At 30.6% G+C, this 22584-nt stretch overlaps 1 protein-coding gene across 1 annotated transcript; it reads right to left on the reverse strand.

The window, feature by feature from the left end:
• Window positions 1–1620: 1620 nt before the first annotated feature.
• On the reverse strand, window positions 1621–22287 carry LOC117911027 (diacylglycerol kinase 5-like). The gene is made up of 12 exons (XM_034825194.1): window positions 21185–22287; window positions 20874–20985; window positions 20700–20786; window positions 20461–20601; window positions 19769–19854; window positions 18839–18938; window positions 17246–17294; window positions 13412–13484; window positions 5267–5341; window positions 3736–3802; window positions 3483–3599; window positions 1621–1873 (listed from the first exon to the last, which is right to left on the reverse strand). The coding sequence occupies exons 1-12, from the start codon at window positions 22285–22287 to the stop codon at window positions 1694–1696; spliced, it is 2190 nt and encodes a 729-aa protein (XP_034681085.1). The 3' UTR covers window positions 1621–1693.
• Window positions 22288–22584: the final 297 nt, after the last annotated feature.

Genomic DNA, 22584 nt, shown 5'->3' on the forward strand with positions numbered 1-22584 from the left:
CTCAATACTTTTCTTCTGAAACTAAGCATAACATTAGTTACAAGTGGTATATAATTAACGATATAAACCTTGATGGGAAAATGAGCTAAACATAATTTCATGTCCCAAATTTGAAAATAAAAATAGCAAACAAAACAAAAATATTACTTAAAGATAGGCCTTACAAATTATTGTAAGTCTCCAAATAAAATAAGAGTTAGTTATTTTGCTGTAAGGTATAAAAATATGGTCCTTATTAGGTGAGTTCCCTTAGTTCATCATATTGTTGAATAGAAGTTTTAGTGTTTTGTTTTTTAATTTAAGTCTTGTTTGAATTAACTTCTGTTTACCTGAATAAGAACTTTTATGTATGTTTGAATAATTGCAATAAGATCACTTTAGTTTTACAAAGTGCTTGATTAGAAACAAAGATAATATTTCTTGTGTTGCTTGTTGTGATGACAAACCTCTTTTATCATGTGGAAAAAGAAAAGTCCCATTAGAACCATAGCTCTACATTAGTCTTTGGGAAAAAGTGTGTTATCCTATGCTAATATGAAAATATTAGCAAATGGGAACCCATCTTTACTTATTTTAAGGTTTGTGCATGATTCCAAAAATGTCCTCTACCTTGTCGGGTAAGCCTCCCACATGTGAAAAAGAAAAGAGGAAAAAACACTCCCAAAAATCCAAGGCAGCCTTAACCTCTCATCTTCTGCTTTTCATATTTAAAATCCTGGGAAACTCTTAACCTCTCCACTTTTGCTTCAAAAATTTCAAAATCCTATAAAGTCCTAATATCGCCTCTTCTTCCTCTCAATCTCAAACCTACAAATTAAATGTAAATTGTCTCCCTTCAAAAATTCACATACCATCATTAATCAACTATTTTTAAAGCTTGTGGTCATTGCCACATTCACTCTCAAACCTTCACCCTGTTGTCAAACCACCATTTTTAGGTATAAAATGTTGTTTCCAATACCATCCATCTTCAAAAATATCAGCAACCAACACACAAAAGTAATTAGTCATTCCAGTTATAAACTACTTTCATAAACTTTTTTCTTTCTTTTATTATTTTTCTCTTCAATTCTTTTTCATCTTTTCAGCCTGCAGGTTTGAAGCATGGAAGGGGAACTTCCACAAAAGTAATGACTCATTCCAATTATAAACGACTTTCGTAAAGTTTTTTCGTTCTTTTATTATTTTTCTCTTCAATTCTTTTTCATCTTTTTAGCCTGCAGGTTTGAAACATAGAAGGGGACCTTCCACAAAAGTAATGACTCATTCCTATTATAAACGACTTTCACAAACTTTTTTCTTTCTTTTATTATTTTTCTCTTTAATTCTTTCTCATCTTTTATTTAGTGAAAACAATTGTACATACACAACATCCTAGCTTAAACCATATCTCATTCAAGGAATGGTGATTCTCAAATTTGTCTCCCTCTATTTAAGTATACCAAACCAAACAACTCCCTCCATTGGCTTTTAAAGCTGCAATTTAGAGTACAAAATATCTATAAATAAGGATCAAGAAAATAAAATTCTTTTTCCCATCAAAATTTATGAAATGAAAAACAATTATCTCCATCTACCTAGTTGGATCGCAATTATATAAATATTTACTTGCTACTAAAGTAATTCAACTAGATTGTTATACCATGGAGATGAGAATACTACTCAACTCTTCTAAAAACATCCTCATATCAAGCTATTTGAATTTGCATTTTGAATTGGAATTTACATGCACTCTTGTTTTTCCTGAATGATAAATCTCAATCACCTTATTGTCATCCTCAACAGGGAGAGGGTGTTTCCATCTATTCCCATCAATGCTCATATGGATGTGGCTGACTGCACTATTATAAAGCTCAAACCGGATTGTTCCCACCTGAATTGGAAAGTAAAAATAAAACATATCTTAATAAATTTTATTTTTTATAGTCTTGATCACTATTATGGTATAATAAAAATTAGAAGAGATTCATTTCCTAAACTAAAATATGATTAGATTTGCTTTATGAGATGAATTTGTTTATCATGAAACCTTGTAATTAATGAGTAACAGGCATTTGATTAACATTAAATACTGCTACAATTGAAAATTACTGATAAAGGAAATTGAATCGATGGTGTATCCTTGCAAACTATGAGTTATTTCATGCCTAAATAGCTAGGGATATACAATAGAAAAAATTGCTTCAAGTTATTTTAATCAACCAGTCTTTCAATTGAAAATTAAAAATTAACTTGTCACCATGGGTGTAGAAGTTGTCAATCTAGAATATAAATGCATAGTATTAGTGTATTTTGGTTAGTTGGCCATTTTTTTTTCAATTTCTTACTAATTAGATACAACTTACTTACTTGGGTCTTAACGGTTAAGAAACTTTAATCTTCTGGGAATTGAGTTCGGGAAGCTAGGTAAGTATGCATTTATGATTGGTAAAACTTTTCAAGTGACCAATACAAGAAATTAAGATGAAAATTGCTTTGTGTTTTCTAATTTGGTTTCTATTACTTTTTTTTATTTCCAAAAGTTGTTTTTGAAGCTTTAAAAGTGTTTTTATTTCTAAATTGTAGGTTGTTTTAAGAAAGGATTTTTGGAATGTTTTAAAGATTGGAAACTCTCCTAATTGGTTACTAGGGTTTTTGGAATGTTTTACAATTGGGAAGCTTTTCATAGTGGAAGTTTAGGGTGTTCCAAATATAAAAGGATTTGTTTTATTGAAAATTATAGGACCCAAGAAAATTCCAAGTGAAATAGCCCTAAAAGAGCAACTACCATCTCAAAGCTTCATCCTCCAACTCTCAAACTTTTCAAGATCCCTCTTGAAAGTACATCTAGGTTTCAATAAAGGTCTCAACTTGAACAACTAAACCTCAATAAGAGCTTTAAGGGATTCACTAAGGGCATAAGGGAATGCTCTATAAAAAATGTGGAAGATAGGTGGTGTTGCAGATCTAAGACCCTAAGGGCATATTCAATTAGGTAAAACTATGTACTATCTTTTCAAGTTTAGTAAATCATTCACGGTTGAGAGACTACTTATGGTTTTCATACTTAGTAGGTTGCTAGGTGGTTTTTCATGTTATACCTTGTGTATTATTAAAATCAATTTTATTTATTTGTGCATGGAATTTTTACTCTCACTAAAAAATTAATTTAAATGGACAAACTAAGTAGGTAAAAAAGAATAAAATTTGGGGATTAATTTAAGGACTATCTATTCACACACCTCCTGGTAGTTCTATTACATCAAGATTAAATATAAAATTTCTTTCACATAGTCATATTATTGGTTAGCCTTTAGGTTTCCACAATAAATTTTCACTGGTTTAATTATTTGATTACTTATTTAATGTGCTAGGGTGAATATCCAAATATTGATTAAGGCTTCATATTTGTAAGTTTGTTTTATGAGAATCCTTGAGTTCAAACACCTTAAAACATTGCCTAGTTCCAAGTTTAAGGAAAATATCAGTGCATTCTAACTAACCTGTGCAAGACATTCCCCTCGATCTTTGGAAGGAAGAAAATCAGCTCCATGCCATGCATCTCTAAAGCAAATAACTTCAAGAAGCCCATTGTTTACAAAAGGATCCTTAAAGTTCCTCTGCAGATTAAAATCAACTATGATTCTTCAATGAGATATCTAATGATGTGATCATAAGGTTGGCTTGTTGTAGCCATTAGAAGAAATCACTCTTCTCTTTAGACATAAAAGAGAACTTTTAAGAAAGAGAACTTACATATTTTTCTTTTACATTTGGTCTATGAGGAAAGCAAGGCAAGTTAAGGCAAACTATTGATTTGGTGCTGCATACAGGAGAAAGAAGTCACAATGATGATCAATCAAGTACAACCCATATAATATGAAAAACCTTCATTACCTTAATATAAGGCAATTATAATAGCACACAAACTGGTTCACCCAGCAGCTAAGAGGTTCATTATCTAAAAACTCAAGCTTTTGGGATTAATTATTAGTTTATTATGAATTTAAAGTCATTCTAAGATGGTACCCTATTCTTATAACTCTCCTTTCCACTTATTCGTTTTCTTTTAACAAATAGTCTTTTTTTTTCTATTATTAGTACTTCTTGTTATCAACCTTCTTTAAATAACATCACATATCTTTTATCAATCAAACTAGATCAGCAAATTCATCAACTATGACAATCTCATATTCTTCACTCAAAGGTTATGACCTTGATGGCTATATTAGTAGAGCATTTTCTTTATTCATCAATACACCATACTAATGATAATATAAAGAACTTGAATATCAAACTATACATGGCCTCAAAAAATAAAATAAAATAAAATAAAAAATTCTATATCTTATTAGATGGATATTAATACTATTTTCTAAAGCCTTACATATGTTGTTGATCTCCTTACCACACAACTTATTTGACATGTTGAATGCCAAATTTCACCTTGTTCATGTGTAATTATCAAAAAAAAAAATGGTGATCTTTAAACATGCATTAATACAAAGTAGTCAAACTCTAGTGAATTTATCTTAAACATGTAAAAAATACTTATTATATGATTTGTCCAAATTATACATGAATCCAATCTTCAACAACTAATTTCGATAGTATTCCATATGAACATAACATCAACATATACAAACTTTACCAACATTTTAATGATATTTCAATGGAATGTTTTCAAGTTCACTTATGATCCTTTGAAAACACTTAGAACAACTATGTGTAGATAGCATAACACCATTTCTATGTGTTGATATTCCTTTTAATTTTGAGAGCAGTCTTCTTCATAAAATAATTTTGAACAAGGTTATCAATCCTTTTTCAAGGTCATGATAGAAATTCTAGAGGTAAAGGATACATTGTTGTTGTTTTCAAAATGCTTTCAACTATAGGTTGTTTACCACACTATATGCGCCAAATAGGGCTACTCAATTGTATAATATATGTAATGTTATGACAAGTACGTGTTCTAATCCATATCATTCCTCTCCTTAAGCCAAACCTCTTTCAAATTTGGTATCTCAATTTTGGTAAGTTATTGGAAGGTTTATGAACAACATCTAAAGTTAAAGTGGTTGAACATAGTAATGCACCTCAATCCTATTATCATTCCACTTGTATTATGGAGTCCAAGGTAGTGATTTGATCATTGTCTTCCATTGTAAAGAAACTAAGCCCATCATAGCCATTTTCACGTTCATGTGACTAAGCATTGAAATTATAGTTCAAGTAAGTTTAATTGAAAATTATAAATTAGAATATAGTAGCATTTTATATTTACCTGTGGGGTATGCTCATTTCTTTCCACTCTCCTTCTTGATCTTTGGTTTTAATGCAAATAGGTAGAACAATGTTCCTGCAATCTCATGCTCCTCACATTATTAAAAAAGAGAACAAAATGCTATTATAGAATTAAATATTCCTTTTAAGTACATAAAATTATCTAAAATTTATCTTGATAGATTGCAAATAAAGATATCCTAGCACAATGATAATGATGAATTCAAGCAAAAGTTAAGATATCAACTTCCCATGTTGACATTAGCCATAAATAAATTATGATTGAAGTGAAGTCTAATTTTGTTATTGAAAATGTTTGAGCATTGACTTTCCAATAATAGATATATATGGAGAGGGTAGTTGTTTAAGGAACATGATTGGTAAATTATGTTACTTGTACATCATTGAAAAGTGTAAATTTGATCTTTAAAACTTCAATCTTGAGTGTGAAGAATAAAACTAATTTAAAGTGAAAGGTATAGTCATGAAATACATTCACATGTGCTTTGTGTATGTTTATATCTATATATGAAGTAGTTAAACATGGACATGCTTATGTGGCTATCGGATTTGTGCATGCTAAGTGCCTCAAGGAGATAATGCTAGTTGTGTACTTTGCATGTGAAGGTCAAATCCTTACAATGAACCTTCATTAGTTGGCTCTAATTGGCACTTGCTCACTCCATCAAGGGTTCCTTCTATTATCATCTTCATAACTTCTCAAAAAGGTGGTTATTATATGAATTAACATTCTTTCCAAGAGTCCATGAAGGATAAGCACCTAGTTATTCTTTCAAGGGGATACATTCGGTCCATGGATCATGAAGAATTTAATCACTCTATTGGTAAGCTCATATTTTACATTTCTTTCATGGGTGCCTACAAACATGTAAACTATATGTTTTAATTTCATATTACTCAATAGTAAGGCTTGATGTACTTAACATGGTCATGGTCCATCTTGATAAATAACTTACCTCTTCCTCTACTAATTATATAGGATGGTTGGAGGGTTTTGTTTAATGATTAGATTTTGAAGCTTTCTAAAAATAATGATATATAAATTGTCAGACCTCCTTTGGTCAAATTCTAAAAGAATGGAACCACTATTGTCCTATGCAAATGCAATGTCCACCACATTTCCTCTTAAAGCCAATATCCATGTGGTCAACCTCTTCTAATAAAGAAACCTTCATTAAACAAAACTAATTTAGGATGAATGAAAATGAGAATATAAAGACTCAACCTTTATTGATTAAGCTTTTCATTAGATTGAGAGAATAAATTTTTTTACTATTTGACTAATGACTGTTTTTCATTGTCAATCTTGCAAGAAACTTAGGTTCACCAATCTGATAGTGGATGGTACGACCTTCCTAATTCATGACAACCTAAATTCATTGCAAATTTTGGAATCTTCAATAATCTAAAATTCTATTTTAGATTAAAAGATTTCCTAAATTAGAAATTTTGAAATAAAATTATGTAACTTTCCTTTATTTATTTATTTGTTTATATTTCCAATTTGAGATAGAAGACATAGAAAGGATTCTTTTTAAAGAGACATAAAATTCTCACAATCCATTCTTAGAGTAACCAAATGAAATCCTTAGACATTGTAGCAGCATCTAAATTGTCACTCATGGATTTGCCTTTAGGTTTTGAAGAGAGACATTTCAAATTCATTTTCATAAATAACTAGTGGATCCAAGTATTTAGGTTTGGCGAATCTAGATTTATGAAATTGCACTATTCAAATGATAAACTTTATTTGCTAAGATATTTGGTCTCATAATGGTGTAGTAGAAGATTATGAATGCTGCTACTTAAGGTTTAAAACTTGAATTCTATGTATACCTATATATTTTTGTGCCTTTTTTTTAGATTTTATTTGGACAAGATTATGTGGTCTTGTAGAAGATTCTTCAACATAATTGATTGAGCCTCCTTTTCGTGTCCTTTGTGCTCTAAATAGTTTTTCATGATGTATATTTTTTTGTAACAATTAAAGTACTCGTTTCTCTTATACATCAATTTGGATCCACACTCACCTTTGCTACCATAAATATTATTTTATATTCTCCTTTTAGCAACTAAAATTACCTAACTGGCTTTCCTTTCTCCATGGAAAAGTTACCATATTGCATGGACATTAACAACAACACTCCTTAAAACAAAAATGGTTAAATTGCAATCATTAGGATAGTCTTCAGCATATATATATATATATATATATATTTGAATATTAAATATTTTTTTTTTCAAATAGAAACCACTTATCATTGGCTTAATGATATTTATAAGCTATTGAAGTCATAAGTTGCATATCTAATTAGACTAAAATTACATCTTAGGTGCATGATAGGTGACAAGCACGCTCCTAAAATCATTTGACTTTGAACTAACCTAAGAAAGCCCATTTATTTAGTTTTGTGCTTGGAATGTGGTATTTTATGTAGCTTTTAAGGCATTTCATAGTTGGTGGAAGGCATGTGAGGAAAGTGAAGGAGCATGGGTTAGTAGTGGAATTTGTAAATGATAGCTTAATTAATTCTCTATGAAAAATAGAATAAAGATAAAGCTATGTAGCTCCTTACACCATTTTTTTAGTTTTTTCCTAGTACCATTTTTTTCTATGGAAAATACAAACTTTAGGCAAAATGGCACTAGGATGGAATTAGACAAGCGGTAGTGCCACCTTGGTGCCATTTCATTTTGATAGCATAGGGTACATGATTTTGTATAATTCGTAGCTTACCCTAGCATCTCCTACCTTATTTTTTTATACTTTCACTTAGGGCAATTATGAGCACATGTAAATACTTTTTTTTAGCAAATGAATGGGGTAGTTTGGAGAGCCTTAGGGGAGATTCATCATTCATTGAGGAATTGCTACTGTCTATACAGTCTTTGTAATATTATAATATTTTTAAACTCTTCTCAATGATATTTGCATGTTGCTATTGACACAATTTAGTTTTATATAAGTTTGAATGCTTTATTTTTACTCTTTAGTTAAGTATTGTTCTCACGTTTTTTTAGTATGATTGATGCCATGGCAATGAGAGCAAAATTATTTCTTAAGCTTTATTTCAACATTAAATGCACTCCCAAACTAGTTAATTGTTTGCTACCTGTCATATGATTGGTTTTCTAGTATTTTCTATTAGTTGTTAATGCTTAAAAATTCTTTAATGAATTATGATGGTCTTAGGAATCTCTTAGAATATCTCAAAAGCAAGAATAGGGTATGAGTATATATGGATTACTCCATTCCCTGTCTCTAAACCATTAGGGTACATGCAAATCTTCCTAGGGCTCTTTAGATCCTTGCACGAAAGCAAATACACATTTGAAACCTTTAGATCTATAAAATAGTGTATTAACTTAGATCTAAATATTCCAAGATCAGATCCAGTTGGTGAAGAAGTATCAAAATCATTGTAAATCTCTCAAACCTAGAGATCTTTTGTTGCAATGTCTCTTTCTCTTTGAATCCAAGCACTAGAGGAGTGTAATCCTCTTAAAAGTTTGGTGGTTACAATTTTCTTCTCTTTGGTGTGAATAGGAATACAAGACTGAAACCTTAACCATTAAAAGGGGTTTATATAGGCTTCTAGTTGTGAGCTTAAGTAACTTGAACCCATTTTAGGCTTGGGTTACTTAAACTATCCCACTTGGGTCCTAATTGACTAATTAGCCTTATCGGGCTCCACTTAATCAATTAGCCCAATCTAAATAGGCAATTCACAAGCTCCTGTGCAACATTGCGTATTTACCAAAACAAGCTAATGCATATATGTGAAGAAAGAACTCAACTAACTCTCATAAACCTTGCAATTAAGGAATACAAACTCGAGAGGGGACTATTGAGACCCATAGGTAAATATTGGCTCCTTCAGAATCCAATTTTGAAGTTGATTCAACATCCCACTATAGAGAATTAACTACACTCTAGTATCCTATGTATATTACAATGAGATACAAGAACCTAAGTCCATGACCTACTATCCACTATATGTAGGTTCTTTATAAATTAGTGTCTGTAATCTAACAATGTGAATACTATCGACCTTTCAAAATTACCTCTACTATCCTTGAGTTATAAATCTTCTTATTATATAATCAATAAACATACCCTAGCTTATAAAGAGCACATGTCAAATTCCAATCAAGGAATTACTACAACCATAACTTTCTTGATCATATGTCCTTAGGATTACACAAGTGGACATACTATCTCAATCTCATGAGATATCATGGTACTTATATTAAGAATATCCATTTCCATTAACTTCTATCAACAGTGACCCAAATCATAAGGAATCTATGACCACCTTAGAATCTCACCCATAAGTCAAAGTTATTACAAACTTTAACATAAGCTTTGTATCCTCTCAAGCTTGATTGGCCATATAATATAGCAAGTTGGTGAGGTCATGATTACCCGATAGACAATGTCATGACTCACCGTAGGTTTAGTCTAATGTGTAACCATACACATTAGTGTACTCACCATAGTAGCCCCATCATAATGACCAAGACCAATCATCCCTTTAAGTAGTAGTTCGTGCACTACAACCTCAAATAGATTGTCTAATTAAGTTTGTGAATCGATTATGATCTAATCATCTACTTGCAAAGACTCATGGCTTGGATCTTCTATACAACTCATAATGCTCCTAAGTCATGTACAATACAAAAGATATTAGGTCAAAAAACTTAAAAAGTGTAATATATGGAATGGATAGATAATAAGGGAAACTAGAATCTTATTAAATAAATAATAAATCTATAAAAATGTTAAAATATGTCATGCTTTTAAGGGCTTTGTTCTAACAGTAAAGGATCAAAGTCACATGAAGATCAATGAAGTAGTCTTATTTCAACCAATCCAAAGTTTGAGCAAGGTCAAGGGGGTTAGATGTTCAAATAGGCTTGAGTAAATTTTGTTAAATTCTATACTCTTTAAATATCAATCTCATCAATTTTGAGAATATATGGACATGATTTTTAGTTGTGAAGAAATCAATAAATATTGATGAAAAGCATGAATGTTGAAAGAACTGAGGAGCTTTCTATAAATAAAAAATGGTGTCGACGCAAGCCTTGGTGCATTATTCTAGTTAAACTAGTGTTATTTTGAGCAAAAAATGTCCACTTCTAAAAAAAATGGCGCCAAGATGGTGCAACCCTATAACCTAGCACCAGTTTCACTAAAACTACCTCTATTTTGTTTTGAAACTCTAAGAACTCATGAGATCCACATTCTTGGACTTCTCTAAAGCCACTATTAGATCTCTCACCTTGTTTAGATGCCTCCACATGGTATACAAATTAGGGAACATAAGAGCACCAATTTAAAGAGATTTTGCAACTAGAGAAGAGGGATTTTGGAGAACTCCCCTTGGTGGGGAGCTCTTCTTCAACCTCTAACTTTTAGACTTGTTGTTACAACTTCAATCTTTGTAATGTTTTTCTTCTTTTAGTTATTTTTCTAATTTCTCATACTTCTTTCTTTTAAATATTCTTATATACTCTTACATATAAGTTTTAGTTTAATACAATATTGAAGTTGAATCTTGAGTTTTAATTATGATTTCCTTACTTTATGATTTTTCTCTTCATTTTCATTCCATTTTCATGTCTTTTGAGTAGTGGTTTAGCCTAAGGAGAAGGGGGTCTTTAAGATCTCCCTTGTGACCATGAAATGACCCTAAAATCTTAAGTAAGTAATGATTTATTCAACTTATAAGTTGGAACACTCCATTTTAATTAGAATACAAAGCCTTGATGCTTGGAAATTAAAGTTTGGAGGCCCCCATTGAGGGCATCTCAAGCACTTGGTGGTGAGAGTCATTTTGATTTGAGATGATCATTATTCAGCCCTTAATTATACAGTTTAGTAAATAATTAATTGTGGGGGCTTTAATTAAATTATGCTTGTGTTGAAAATTCTCCAACTTAGAGCACCTATAAGTAGTCTTAGTTGTGTTAACTTAATTAAGGATCTTTTCATGGTAAGAAAGGAGCTCAAGGGACTCCTTAACACTTTTGTAAATCATGTTAAATTTCAATTTAAATGCTCTTGTTTTTTCCCCTATATATATAATTCAGAAACCCTTTTCTCAAGTAATTAAGTGAAAGAGTTTGCCTAAAAAAATTCTAATCCACCTCCAATCTTTTCAATTCCCCTATTCACCTAAAATCACCTTCTTGTAGTTTGACATCCGATTCACTAGAACTTTAAAATTATAATAAACTCCTTATACTTAGAAATTGCACTTTGGCATACACATTTGGGAGCAGTCAAAGTAGTAACCTAGGTTGAGGAAATAGAGACCCTTATGATTTTTTTTTTGCCCATAAAATGTTTTTCAAATCTTAGGTGTTTAGTAAACTCAGGTTGTGATCAAGAATTCCTTGTTTTGATTAGAGCATTAGTCCTTGATGCTAATAAATTAGAGTTTAGGAGCCCCTTTAAGAGTATCTCAAGTGTATAATAGTCAAAACCCATTTTTGACGTAAGATAACCTTTAGTTTGCTCCTAGATATATGATTTGACAAGCAAATAAGTAGTTAAAACTTTACACATATAGAGGTGTAACTCACAAATGTGAGACTTTTAAATTGGTTAAGTTTGTATTAAAAACCTTCCAGTTAAAAATATTTGTAAGTAATCTTAATTGTCTTAATTTGATTGAAGGTCTTTTCATAGAAGTAAAAGAATCCAATGGATCTCTCAATGCTCTACACTTTTGCAAGAATTTTCAAATCTAATTTTCATCTTAGTTTCACTTAGGTTTCCCCCTTGTTTTTAAGAAAGTTTATAAAACTTCTTTTTTTCTTTTTTGTTAACAACTGAATGAGAGAGTCTCCATAAAAAACTTTACTCACTTGTACCCCTAAGGCCACTTCCTCATGGACGATGCTCAACTCACAAAAACTCTTAACTACAACTTCTTTCTACATTTAGGGGCTATACATTGTGGTATAATCATTTAGGAACTACCGATAAGCTCCCTAACTTTATTGATAACCTATAAGAATATTGGAATATCATTTTATGCTTTATCTATGAGTTCATTAATTTCCATACAAGACATCCTCATAGCTAAAGAGTCTTTACCCTATGCTTTGAATAAATAATAATAATCATAATAATAATAAACATAGAAAGATTCAATGATTTATGTGGTTTGACAACTTTAGACCCTCTCCTATAATATTAAACTATTTTTAATAGATTTTACTATCTTCCAAATGTAAGCCTTATTTCCTTATATATTTGGATTATAAATAGTGAAGAAGCTACTAAAAAAGAGTTGGATTTTTCATCTCAAGGATACTAGTTGATCCCAATGATCTAAAACTATCTAATGATGGATCCTAGGCTATTATTCTCTAATTAGATGACAATAGGTCTTCAAGATGACATTGCTCAAGTCTCACATAATCCCATACTTTAAGACATGATTATTTCAAAGATAAGTACAAATATCTAGATAAAACACACAAACAAATTTAATGCTTATTTTAGGGTATGTTTATTTTGACTTTTGTCACAAGGAACCATGAACTACCATATATTGAACAAAAGAATCCTATTTTTTATGTGTCTTTTGACTACTTTAGAATTTCAGTACCATAACCAATAAAAATCACTCTCTCATTCTCTCTCCCCATTCGTTCTCTCTCTTTCTCACACTATTTCTCTTCACATTCCATTCTATTCCATTATAAGGAGAAGGTCTCACCTTAATTTAATGTACTTTTAGGTCATCAAACAAACAAATGTTTAAATATATCTCAAAATTTGCTTATTCTAATCTAACTAGAGCATCATTAGGAATACAAAATAAAGAAATACAAATAATGGAAAATTTTTGTTTCTTTCTTCCTTTCTCCCTCTTCTCCTCTCTCTCTTAAGCCTCTTTTTACTTCTAAGGATAATTTCACTATAATTAAATATGTTTTTAGCTTACAAACCAAACATACGTCTAAGATACATCTCAACAAAAACAAGTGAACATCAATTAAGCAACATAATTGTAATTCTAAATTAAGTAGATCATTATAAGAAACAGGAAATAAAGACAAATACCATTTTATGTAAATGTTGAAGATATCATTATTAAACAATCACCTTGGCTGGGGCTTAAAATAACAACTACAACAACATTCATCCTTTTTCTGCAAAGATTCTTCAACATCCAATCCTAACATAAACATGTCAAATCAATCAATCAAGAATGTAATATGAGTTAATTTGACTTGATTTTCATGAACTAGAAGTTTTGATTAACTATCTTAAAACTCATAATGCAATTATTTGGAGGGAAAAAAAAAATAGAAATTAGTAAAAAAAAAACATAAATTTATGGTTAAGTGCATTAAATGATTGATTAAATGTATATTTTTAAAATGAGGTGAATACAACTAGACATGAGTTTGATCAATTTTAGGAAACAAAAACCCACTAAATATTTCATAGGTAGAATAGTTAGTTTGAAGTAGAATAAAAGAATGTTCCAAATGAAATGACAAACTATGCCATAAAATTTTTAAATGTGATATGAAAGTATGCATAGTAGCCTTAAAAAACTTAGAGACAGATGAATAGTTCTACCATATCATTTACAAATTGAAGCAAACCCTAAAGTAGAGGGAAAGATACTCAAAAAGCTATAATCTATGTGAAACATTAGAACTCAAAAATAAAAATATTTGCTAGTTGCATTTAATCTAACCCCAAGTACTTTAGGAACTCATTTTTTTGCAACTTTAATCTCTATAATCCACACAATTCACAACCTTTAAAGAATAAAAAATAGAGTATCACCATAACAATCATATCTCAGGAGCACACTTGGCTAGATATAGAGTTAAAGGTTGTGAGACTTGATGGATAAAAATAGGTTAAAAAAATCATTTTTGTAGAAAAACAAGTAATGATTATGAATGGTCAAGATAATTTGGGTGTTTGAGCTTTTAACTTTTAGCTTATATATTCCATGACTTGATTTCAAAATTTTAGGTTTAGAATTTGTACATTAATTTATTATTAAAAGCAAGATTGTTGTATAGTTATCATGTTTGTGAAAATATTTTGGTCCAAATTCACCTTTTAAATCTCTCCCTTCCTCATTATAACCCTTGCACATTCATCCCTTCCTTATTATGAATGTCATCCCCAAGCTCATTCATTTCTATCTTAGGTTTAATATCACAAAATCAAATGTCTTGGTCTTTTGGCTTAATAAAGCATCATCAACCATAAAATACGAGCAATAATTTCCTTCTTTTTGCTTTGGAAACTAGAAAACATGGGATATACTTAATATGTGTCATAAAAATTGGAAAACATGTTAATTAGCTAAAAATATTACCTTACTCAGGCCCAACAATAGATTTAGTGGTAGATAGAAAAAAAGGAAAAAATAATCCTACCAACTTTCATGCCTATAGTAGTGGCCAAGTGAAAATAAAATTTATCTAGGTGTACCTTGAATGCCAAGAAAATACAATGACTAGACTATGATTTCTAAAGTATGAGATAATGACATGCACTCTCCATTCTAGGAAGATGTACTCCATTATAGCATATATTTCATACTACATGTGCCAATAGATAAGGGGTAAAGGTAAGAAAATTATGAATCCTCTTCACATTATCTTACTCCTAAAAATCTTTTTGTTTGATGATGATCAAGTTTATGCTTTAATCAAATTTGGCTACACCATAAAAAAAGAAAAAGAAATAGTGTTTAGCTACTTTCAAACATGGCCTAGGTCATGAATGATTCAACTTTAATCGACATTGTTGGCAAATTTTCTAGTTATGATCAAAATGATATAAGAGAAAGTGAAAGATAATCATTTCATTTTAGCCTAAATATATGCTAAGTTCCAACTTGAAACTTATGGATTTTCACTAAATATATTTATTTAGTGAAGAATGCAACAAAAACAAAATAAAACATGAAACTCATGGAAGTGTCAAGGCAATTGAGAGTCTTAAGAGTGATGAAAAGAAGGTGCACAAGCTTAGATGCACAAGAAAATATGAAAAAAAAAGGGCAACAAAAAAGGGCATTGTCAAAATGCAAGAGCCAAATCGATACCTAAAGCTCTACTTTGATACCTAAAATCAATGAAGAGAAGGATTCAAAGCATTTTGAAGCAATGGGCATGTTGTATCAAATGCAATGTTAAATTTCGGTAAAACCCCCGACTTTTGAACAGTAGCATTTAGAAGCCTAATGGTCTATATCGAAACCAAATTGATACTTGACTTAGACTTATTGAAATTTTGATAAAGGCCCTCCAAATATCAAGCCTTGGTATCATTTGTCTATTATAATTAACAACACTTCAAATACAAGTTTGATACAAACAGACCTTAGTGTCAAAGATTTGATACCCACTTTAACAATATATCCACTTGTTGATTTCTGGTAAAGATTAGCTAATTATCAAAATTTTAATGCTAGTATGATTGGTCATCCAAAATTTCAATATAAGTATGCATTTTTTTATTTATTTTTGAGCTTGATTTCATGAGAATTGTCTTTTTAAGGAGCAATTTGTGATGATTAGGGTGTGTTTGAGGTCTAACCAACTGAAGAAGGCCATAAGAAATGATACTTTTGAAGTTGCCAATTTTTAGTACCAACACCAAAAATTTCAAAATCATGTTCGATACATAGTTCACATTTTGAAACAAGCACCTGAAAGATGAGACCTTTTATAAAAAAATTTGATAGCAATTGTGTATTTTGTTATCTATTTCTACTAATTATTTTATTTTATTTTACTTATTTATTTTCTAATATTTTAGGCATTTTATTGATGTTTTTAGGGTTAGGAAGTATACATAAATACTAACATTAAGGTCTTTAAGATGGGTGGTGATTATTGAAGATAAAATACGTTCTTTCTTTTTTAGTACTTGTTAATTAGTCTTCTTGAATTCAATATTAGTTTTTAGATTAAGTATAAGTGGCCAAAAACCTTGATATCTTGACAATATTAGAGGAATACATCTATGAACTTTAAGAAATTATTTCTACTTTAAGATTCATAATTTCTTATAATTTGAAAAAGGAAAAATAACTCTGAAACTTATGAGACAAGATATGTTTAATAACTATTGGGTTCAATGTATGCTTCCTACAAAAAAGGTTGATTTATTGCAATTCGAGTTGATCATTCATATGCAAAGTCTTATATTCATATGCATGAATATAATACTACCAATAACTATACTAATGCACAGATGTCTCTCCCATCAATTGGTATTGGATATAGCTTAACAAAGTGGACAAATGTTATAATCTTTTAAATTTTTTATTATGGATAAATAAGTTTGAAGGTTTTAAAATATCTCTAATCTTAATAGAAAAATGTTGTAATGGCTATTGAACATGCATTGTTGAAATTGACTAAATATTCAAAATTATTCTATTACCTCAACATGACACAACCTATTACTCATACTTTCTTTCATTTGAACTATTTCTTTGTTTTTATAAATTTTGTTTCCCATGACATAACAGTATGCTCACTATTACCGACTAATATGAATTATTTCTCTATTTGTTAGATCACTAAGAAAAATCAAGTTAATTAAAATGATGCATTTTTGTCAAATTTGAAAGACAAAGCAATAATCTATTATGCTACCTTCCAAAAGTTATCTTCTAGAGCTCCTTCATAAGTAAGCCTTGTATATGATTGAATATAAATATATAATTAGTAGGCTATTTTAAAAATAAAGTGGAATAAATCAACATAAAAAGATAGTATGAAACTTATGTTCTTAGTTTCATGAAACAAAGAGAGCAAATAAGATAATTGTACAAAGTTTGGAATACAGGTTAATGTTTCAAAAATGCATCTATGTAAAAATGAATCTTGATAGAGAATAAATATATAACCTAGAAGAAAAAGGGAAAAGTCAATAAGATAAAGCTCTTACCAATAATAAAGTAGTTCCAAAATATTGCACGAAATTCTTTGTCACCTTCCTAAAAAATATTATTATAAGAAGTATCAATACTAAAATAATAAAATAAAATTTCATCCACTTGAAGTATTAATGCATATAATGATTAATATACTAAAGGATGTTTCTTTCTAATTTGATATTATGCTAGAGGAATCAATGCTCATTGATGTTTCACATGAGTGGTTTAGCAAAATTAAATAATGTATGACTATCTCTTTAGTGTAAAAAAACTTTAGAATAGACATGCTTGGCAGGTTGTAATCTAAATTATTTATGACTATAACCTTATTTTCCATAGCCAAGGAAAAAAATATCCTGCCCATTTAACATCCTTTATAGTTTATGGAGAGGTTTTATTTAAATTTGCTCCTAAATATATTTGTTTTTCAACCGTTTTTATTCATCCACCTATTGGTCTCTTCAGTCTCTTACCCCTTTTCTTTCATTAGTTTTGGTTCAAAATGACTTTAGAAGAGTTCACCTTCTAAGAATGCAGGCCAAAAGAAAACCTAAATTTGGAGATTTTTCTTTTATTGCTAAAGAATTACCTTAAGGTGGTGTAGTTGATTGCTTTACTAATTAAAAGTTGAGGTTAAACCCTATTCACCTTATCCATTGCATTCTTTCCTGGCACTACCTATCTTCTTATCATATTTTGCTGGAATAGGTTTTCTCCAAACTTTTCTCAAAGTTTATCAAGTCTTTATTATAATAGCTTAGTTACCATGCATTTGCTTTATCTTCCAACTCACAAGCTAACTCTAATACTTTGTAGAAGACCAAGGGCATTGCTATATGTACATATTAGACTATGGCTCACTTTGAAAGCTCTTCCAATGTAAATATATCCAAGGAAAACTAACTAATTAAATGGAATAAAAGTACCAAACTAACATCACCCACATGAAAAAAATCAATGATTTTTATTCCTATTTTGTGAGAGATTGTTCTCATTTTAAGGATAAGATTTCTGATAACCTAGAGTTGTTCAAGATCTTTTTAAAAAGAAGGAATAACTCTTTCAAAGGCTTGTTCACGAGTTTACCAATGATCAATTTTATATATATACAACTCAATTTGTATTGTTCAAGTATTGATTTGTTCATCAACCTAGTGAATCTTTGTGTTTCTAACATACTTGATAAGGATGCAGTTCTTATTTCATTGATCTAGTTTAATACTTGAACACATTGCAATAATGTGATTCATTTAAAAGAAACAATTAAAAAGGACCATTAAATTGCTTCCAACAACGTTTTACTACCCCCTAAAATTTAAAGCAACAATTCCGACTGCAAAACATACTTTGATACCTCTTCTTAATTAGGTAATAGATGGTGTAGGTAAGCTTTGACAGAATTTCAAGTGGAGTTAAAATCTTTGTTACTATGTGATGATTATAAGGTCTATAAATAAGAAAAACTATGAAGAGAACTAAAATTGAAGAATAAAGATGTTCAAGCTTAGTGGACTAATAATGCATCACTTTTTATTTTTATTTTTTAGAGCCAGTAGAAGATATGCTTGTGTACATTAAAGAAAAATGTAGTACAAAAACATTACCATAGGTTGCAAATTTGCTTCAAGGGCACTTTCAAGACCAAAAGTAGATGGTAACTGAAAACCTTCTGGAATGGATTTCATTTTTATTACAAGCCCCCAACTGGAACACATATAAGAAAAAGTTTAACTATAATGAGGTTATATTAATGTTATGGAAAGGTTGAGAGGTTCTAACACACAAAGTGATAGTGGCCAAAACCATTGGGTGTATAAGAGGTGCAAAAATAGTTAGCCTTCAAATGACAATCAAAGTCAATTTTTTGTTTCAACTTGGTGATAGAACAAATGAATTCGAATTAAGGAATGTGGCATAATAAACAAGTTGTAAATAGGATATAGGAAACCTTTTGTAATCAAACTCAAAACTTACAATTGCCTAATTTTAAATAATGACAAAATAAATAGGAAGTAATATAAAGATATGTAGAAAGACAACTTGCCACAATTTGAAGATCTAAAATTTATTGATTGATGTTAACATATGTGATTAGTATTATAAACCTTAGTTCATTTAAAACAATACATGTCCTACAATTTGGTTTTGTATATATTGTCATGTATTGATAAAAATATGTGGTTCAAGATATAAATATTTTATAAATTGAAGATGCCTTAGAAGAAAGAGGAGAAAAAGAAAAAGAAAATGAAAAAATGCAACAACGCCCATGACAACAAGAAATGGAGCTTCTTTTAAAACCATTAGCCTTTATCATAAAATTTTAACAACATTTGTAATAGAATAAATATCTACTACCCTAATTAAAATTTAATGTTCTTGCAATTGATTGAGAAAAATAGTCTCTTCTATACCAAAGAAAATGGTGTAAGGAAATGAAAGAAAAAACTTGGGGAAGAAAAACTCATGAATAATATTCATAACTACAATGTTCAATCAATGCTCTATTAGATGCCTTTTAATGTCTCCATTACCTGTCTATATCCTTTTCTGGTTTAGTGATCACCTCTCGTAAAAACTGAAGCATATCCTTAGGTAATGTTGAAGGTGGTTGATTCTCCTGCAAGTTCACAAGTCATGGTTACATGCATGTGATTTCTACTTCGCCATTGCATTATGTAATTAGTATGCCTTCCCACCCCTTTGATAAATGTTTTATTTAGCCTTCAAGATGGCTCAATAGGTGAAGTAGACTTATATATATATTGGTATCTATTTATGATAATAAGTTTTGATAGAATATTTGTACAAATATATGAGAAGGAAAAGTTTGTGAACTTAAATTATAAATATCATACCAAGTAGGTAGAAATGTAAAGAGCCAAAAATAAATAGTAGAATAAGACTTAGAGTTCAAGTATGGATATTAGTAGCCTTAAAATATGAGATATTTTAAGGGTCAAGAATTATATTTGCTTTCTATTTCCTTAATAAATTCTCTATGGTATATTGAATTTGTTCTCTTATACATGCATATAAGCATAATTAGTCAAACCATTTTAAGACCTTTTACAAATTTATGTATGCATTTATTTTTATCTTTAGGTTATTGTACTAACACACATATTGATCAAGCCATCTTGTGGATGAATTAAATGACCTCAAATATATGATCCAAATAATATGTGGACAGATTTTATTTTTAGAAGTGCAATATTTAACTTACCCATCCAAGTGAAAACGAAATATTAGCTTTAGATCCCAAAGGCAATAAGAGAATTGATGGATTTGAATCAGGTTTCACATTTCTGACTGCTTGTGTGATTAATTGCATGAGTTGATTAGCCATTGCATCCCCACTCCAAACCTGGTGAACATATATATGTATATGATCTCAAAGCATATCCAATGGATAATATAATATCATCAAAAGGATGTATAGAAAGTAATTACAACTCAACTTACAATTATTGTGTTTTTTGAACCTGATCTTTTTATATATTCATTAACTTTGTTGAATATGTGATGAAGAGGAACCTTTGATACATCAATCTGGAGATGGAAAGCAAACTATCTTATGGAAAAACAATTAAACAAATCTTTTATCATAATAGAAAAAGTTAAGTTTTAAAACCTTACTATATAATCCTTGTATGAGATGCTACAACATGATAACAACAACTCATTTCCCAACCTTGCATCATCTTCGCAATTGATCAATGTTAACCCAACAAATCTTTTCCAATTGTACCTGTAACAACAACTTTAAAGATTCAATTAAAATATTTTAAACAACTCTTATATGTATTTGAAATCAAATATTATTTTAAAAATATTGTATAAATATTTTAAACCTTAATGAATAGACAATAATAATTTTTAAACCTTAATTATTTCGTAGTATAAATAATTCACCTAAAACAAAAATACCAGAAATGCTTAGACATTACTCTGTTCCCAGGATCTGCTTGTGAATCGCCGCCGCCAATGTGTGCATTGCTAATGGGAGGCCATCGCAATGCTCTAGAACCTCGTCCTTCATTTTCAACCTATATTCTTTCAGGTATTCCAATAAGCTTCCATACTTGAATCGCCATGCTTGCTCCATGGATGATGGAGGTTGCATCTGATACAAATTGCGAGGGCCCATCATCATTCTTGCTTTGTGGGGGAGTCGGCTTGTGATGATGACATGCCCATCACCATTTCCATCACCATTCACAGACTTCAACTTGTCCTTCAACTTGAAATACCAGTCGATGTTGATGTCCCAGATGCCGTCCAACACCATCAAATACCTTTTACCCTTCAAAGCTTTCCCCAGAATCTCCAACAGCTCTTCTACTCCTACTTCTACCCCAGAGTCCACCACTGCTGCTGCCTCACATTGCTTCAACATGTCTTTTATCATCTCCTTAGACTCCACATCTCCACTCAGTTTCTGGAATAAGCATATCCAAATTCTGTAATCCCAGTTATACCACTGAATGAGTGGAGTGAAAACCAGTAGAGCGAGAGTGGTTTTACCCGAGCCCCCAATCCCCACGATTCCAATTTCCTCAAATCCTTCCCCTTTCCTCACTAGTCGATCTAAAATTGTACTTACTTGTTCATACAAATTTCGAAATTGGACGGGATGAAATTCATCGGGGTTTGGTGTTGAAATAACTGTCAAGGAGGAGGAGGATGATGAACTTGCCGCCATTTCAGCTGTAGCGGTTAGCTTTTTCTTTATTTGAAGCAACAAACATCTGGTTTTGCATATAAGCCACAGCTCGGCCAGAGTGTATCCATGCATCGGACCCTCCTTCTTTCGGGGTTCACGCTTCTCCGACAACACCACGCACTCTTCTAATGCGCTGATGACGTTGTATAGACAATTCTTCAATCTTATGGGTGTGGATGCCGTGATGTCCTTTGCTTTCAACACATCTCTAATCTGTAGAAAATGAGAGCGAAGGGGGATCTCATTTTCCCCCGTGTGTTCCTCCTCTGCGTCTTCCAAGTCCAGAATGAACTTGTTCTTCAAGAACTGCAAATGATCAGCCGACATTTTGTTGCCGATATTCGAAGTGATGATGAGGTAATGAGAAGTATTTGCTAAAAATGTGGGAGGCTTATCGTCTAAAATTCTCAACCCCCATATGAAGAAAGAATATTCTTGTGTTTGGATGACGGGAAAAGAACAAACAACAGGGAAAGAAAAATTAAGTTGAGAAAGGAAAGCTCTTTATTCTTTTATATTTAACTCTGTGCTGAAGCAAAGAATCCTTGTTATACTTCCATTGACCTTTGATGATTATGTCATTCCAAAAAAAAAAAAAAAAATTGAATGCAAAAATTTGACCTA

The sequence above is a fragment of the Vitis riparia genome, chromosome 3 (assembly GCF_004353265.1).
Source record: "Vitis riparia cultivar Riparia Gloire de Montpellier isolate 1030 chromosome 3, EGFV_Vit.rip_1.0, whole genome shotgun sequence".
Classification (NCBI taxonomy): Eukaryota; Viridiplantae; Streptophyta; class Magnoliopsida; order Vitales; family Vitaceae; genus Vitis; species Vitis riparia.

Coding starts and splice junctions, on each gene's coding strand:
- LOC117911027 (XM_034825194.1), bottom strand. CDS start 22,287: ATGTCGGCTGATCATTTGCAGTTCTTGAAGAACAAGTTCATTCTGGAC. Junction 19,855..20,460: donor TTTCGTTTTCACTTGGATGG/GTAAGTTAAATA, acceptor GTGAACTTGCAG/GAGAATCAACCACCTTCAAC. Junction 3,803..5,266: donor GAAATGAGCATACCCCACAG/GTAAATATAAAA, acceptor TCCTGTATGCAG/CACCAAATCAATAGTTTGCC.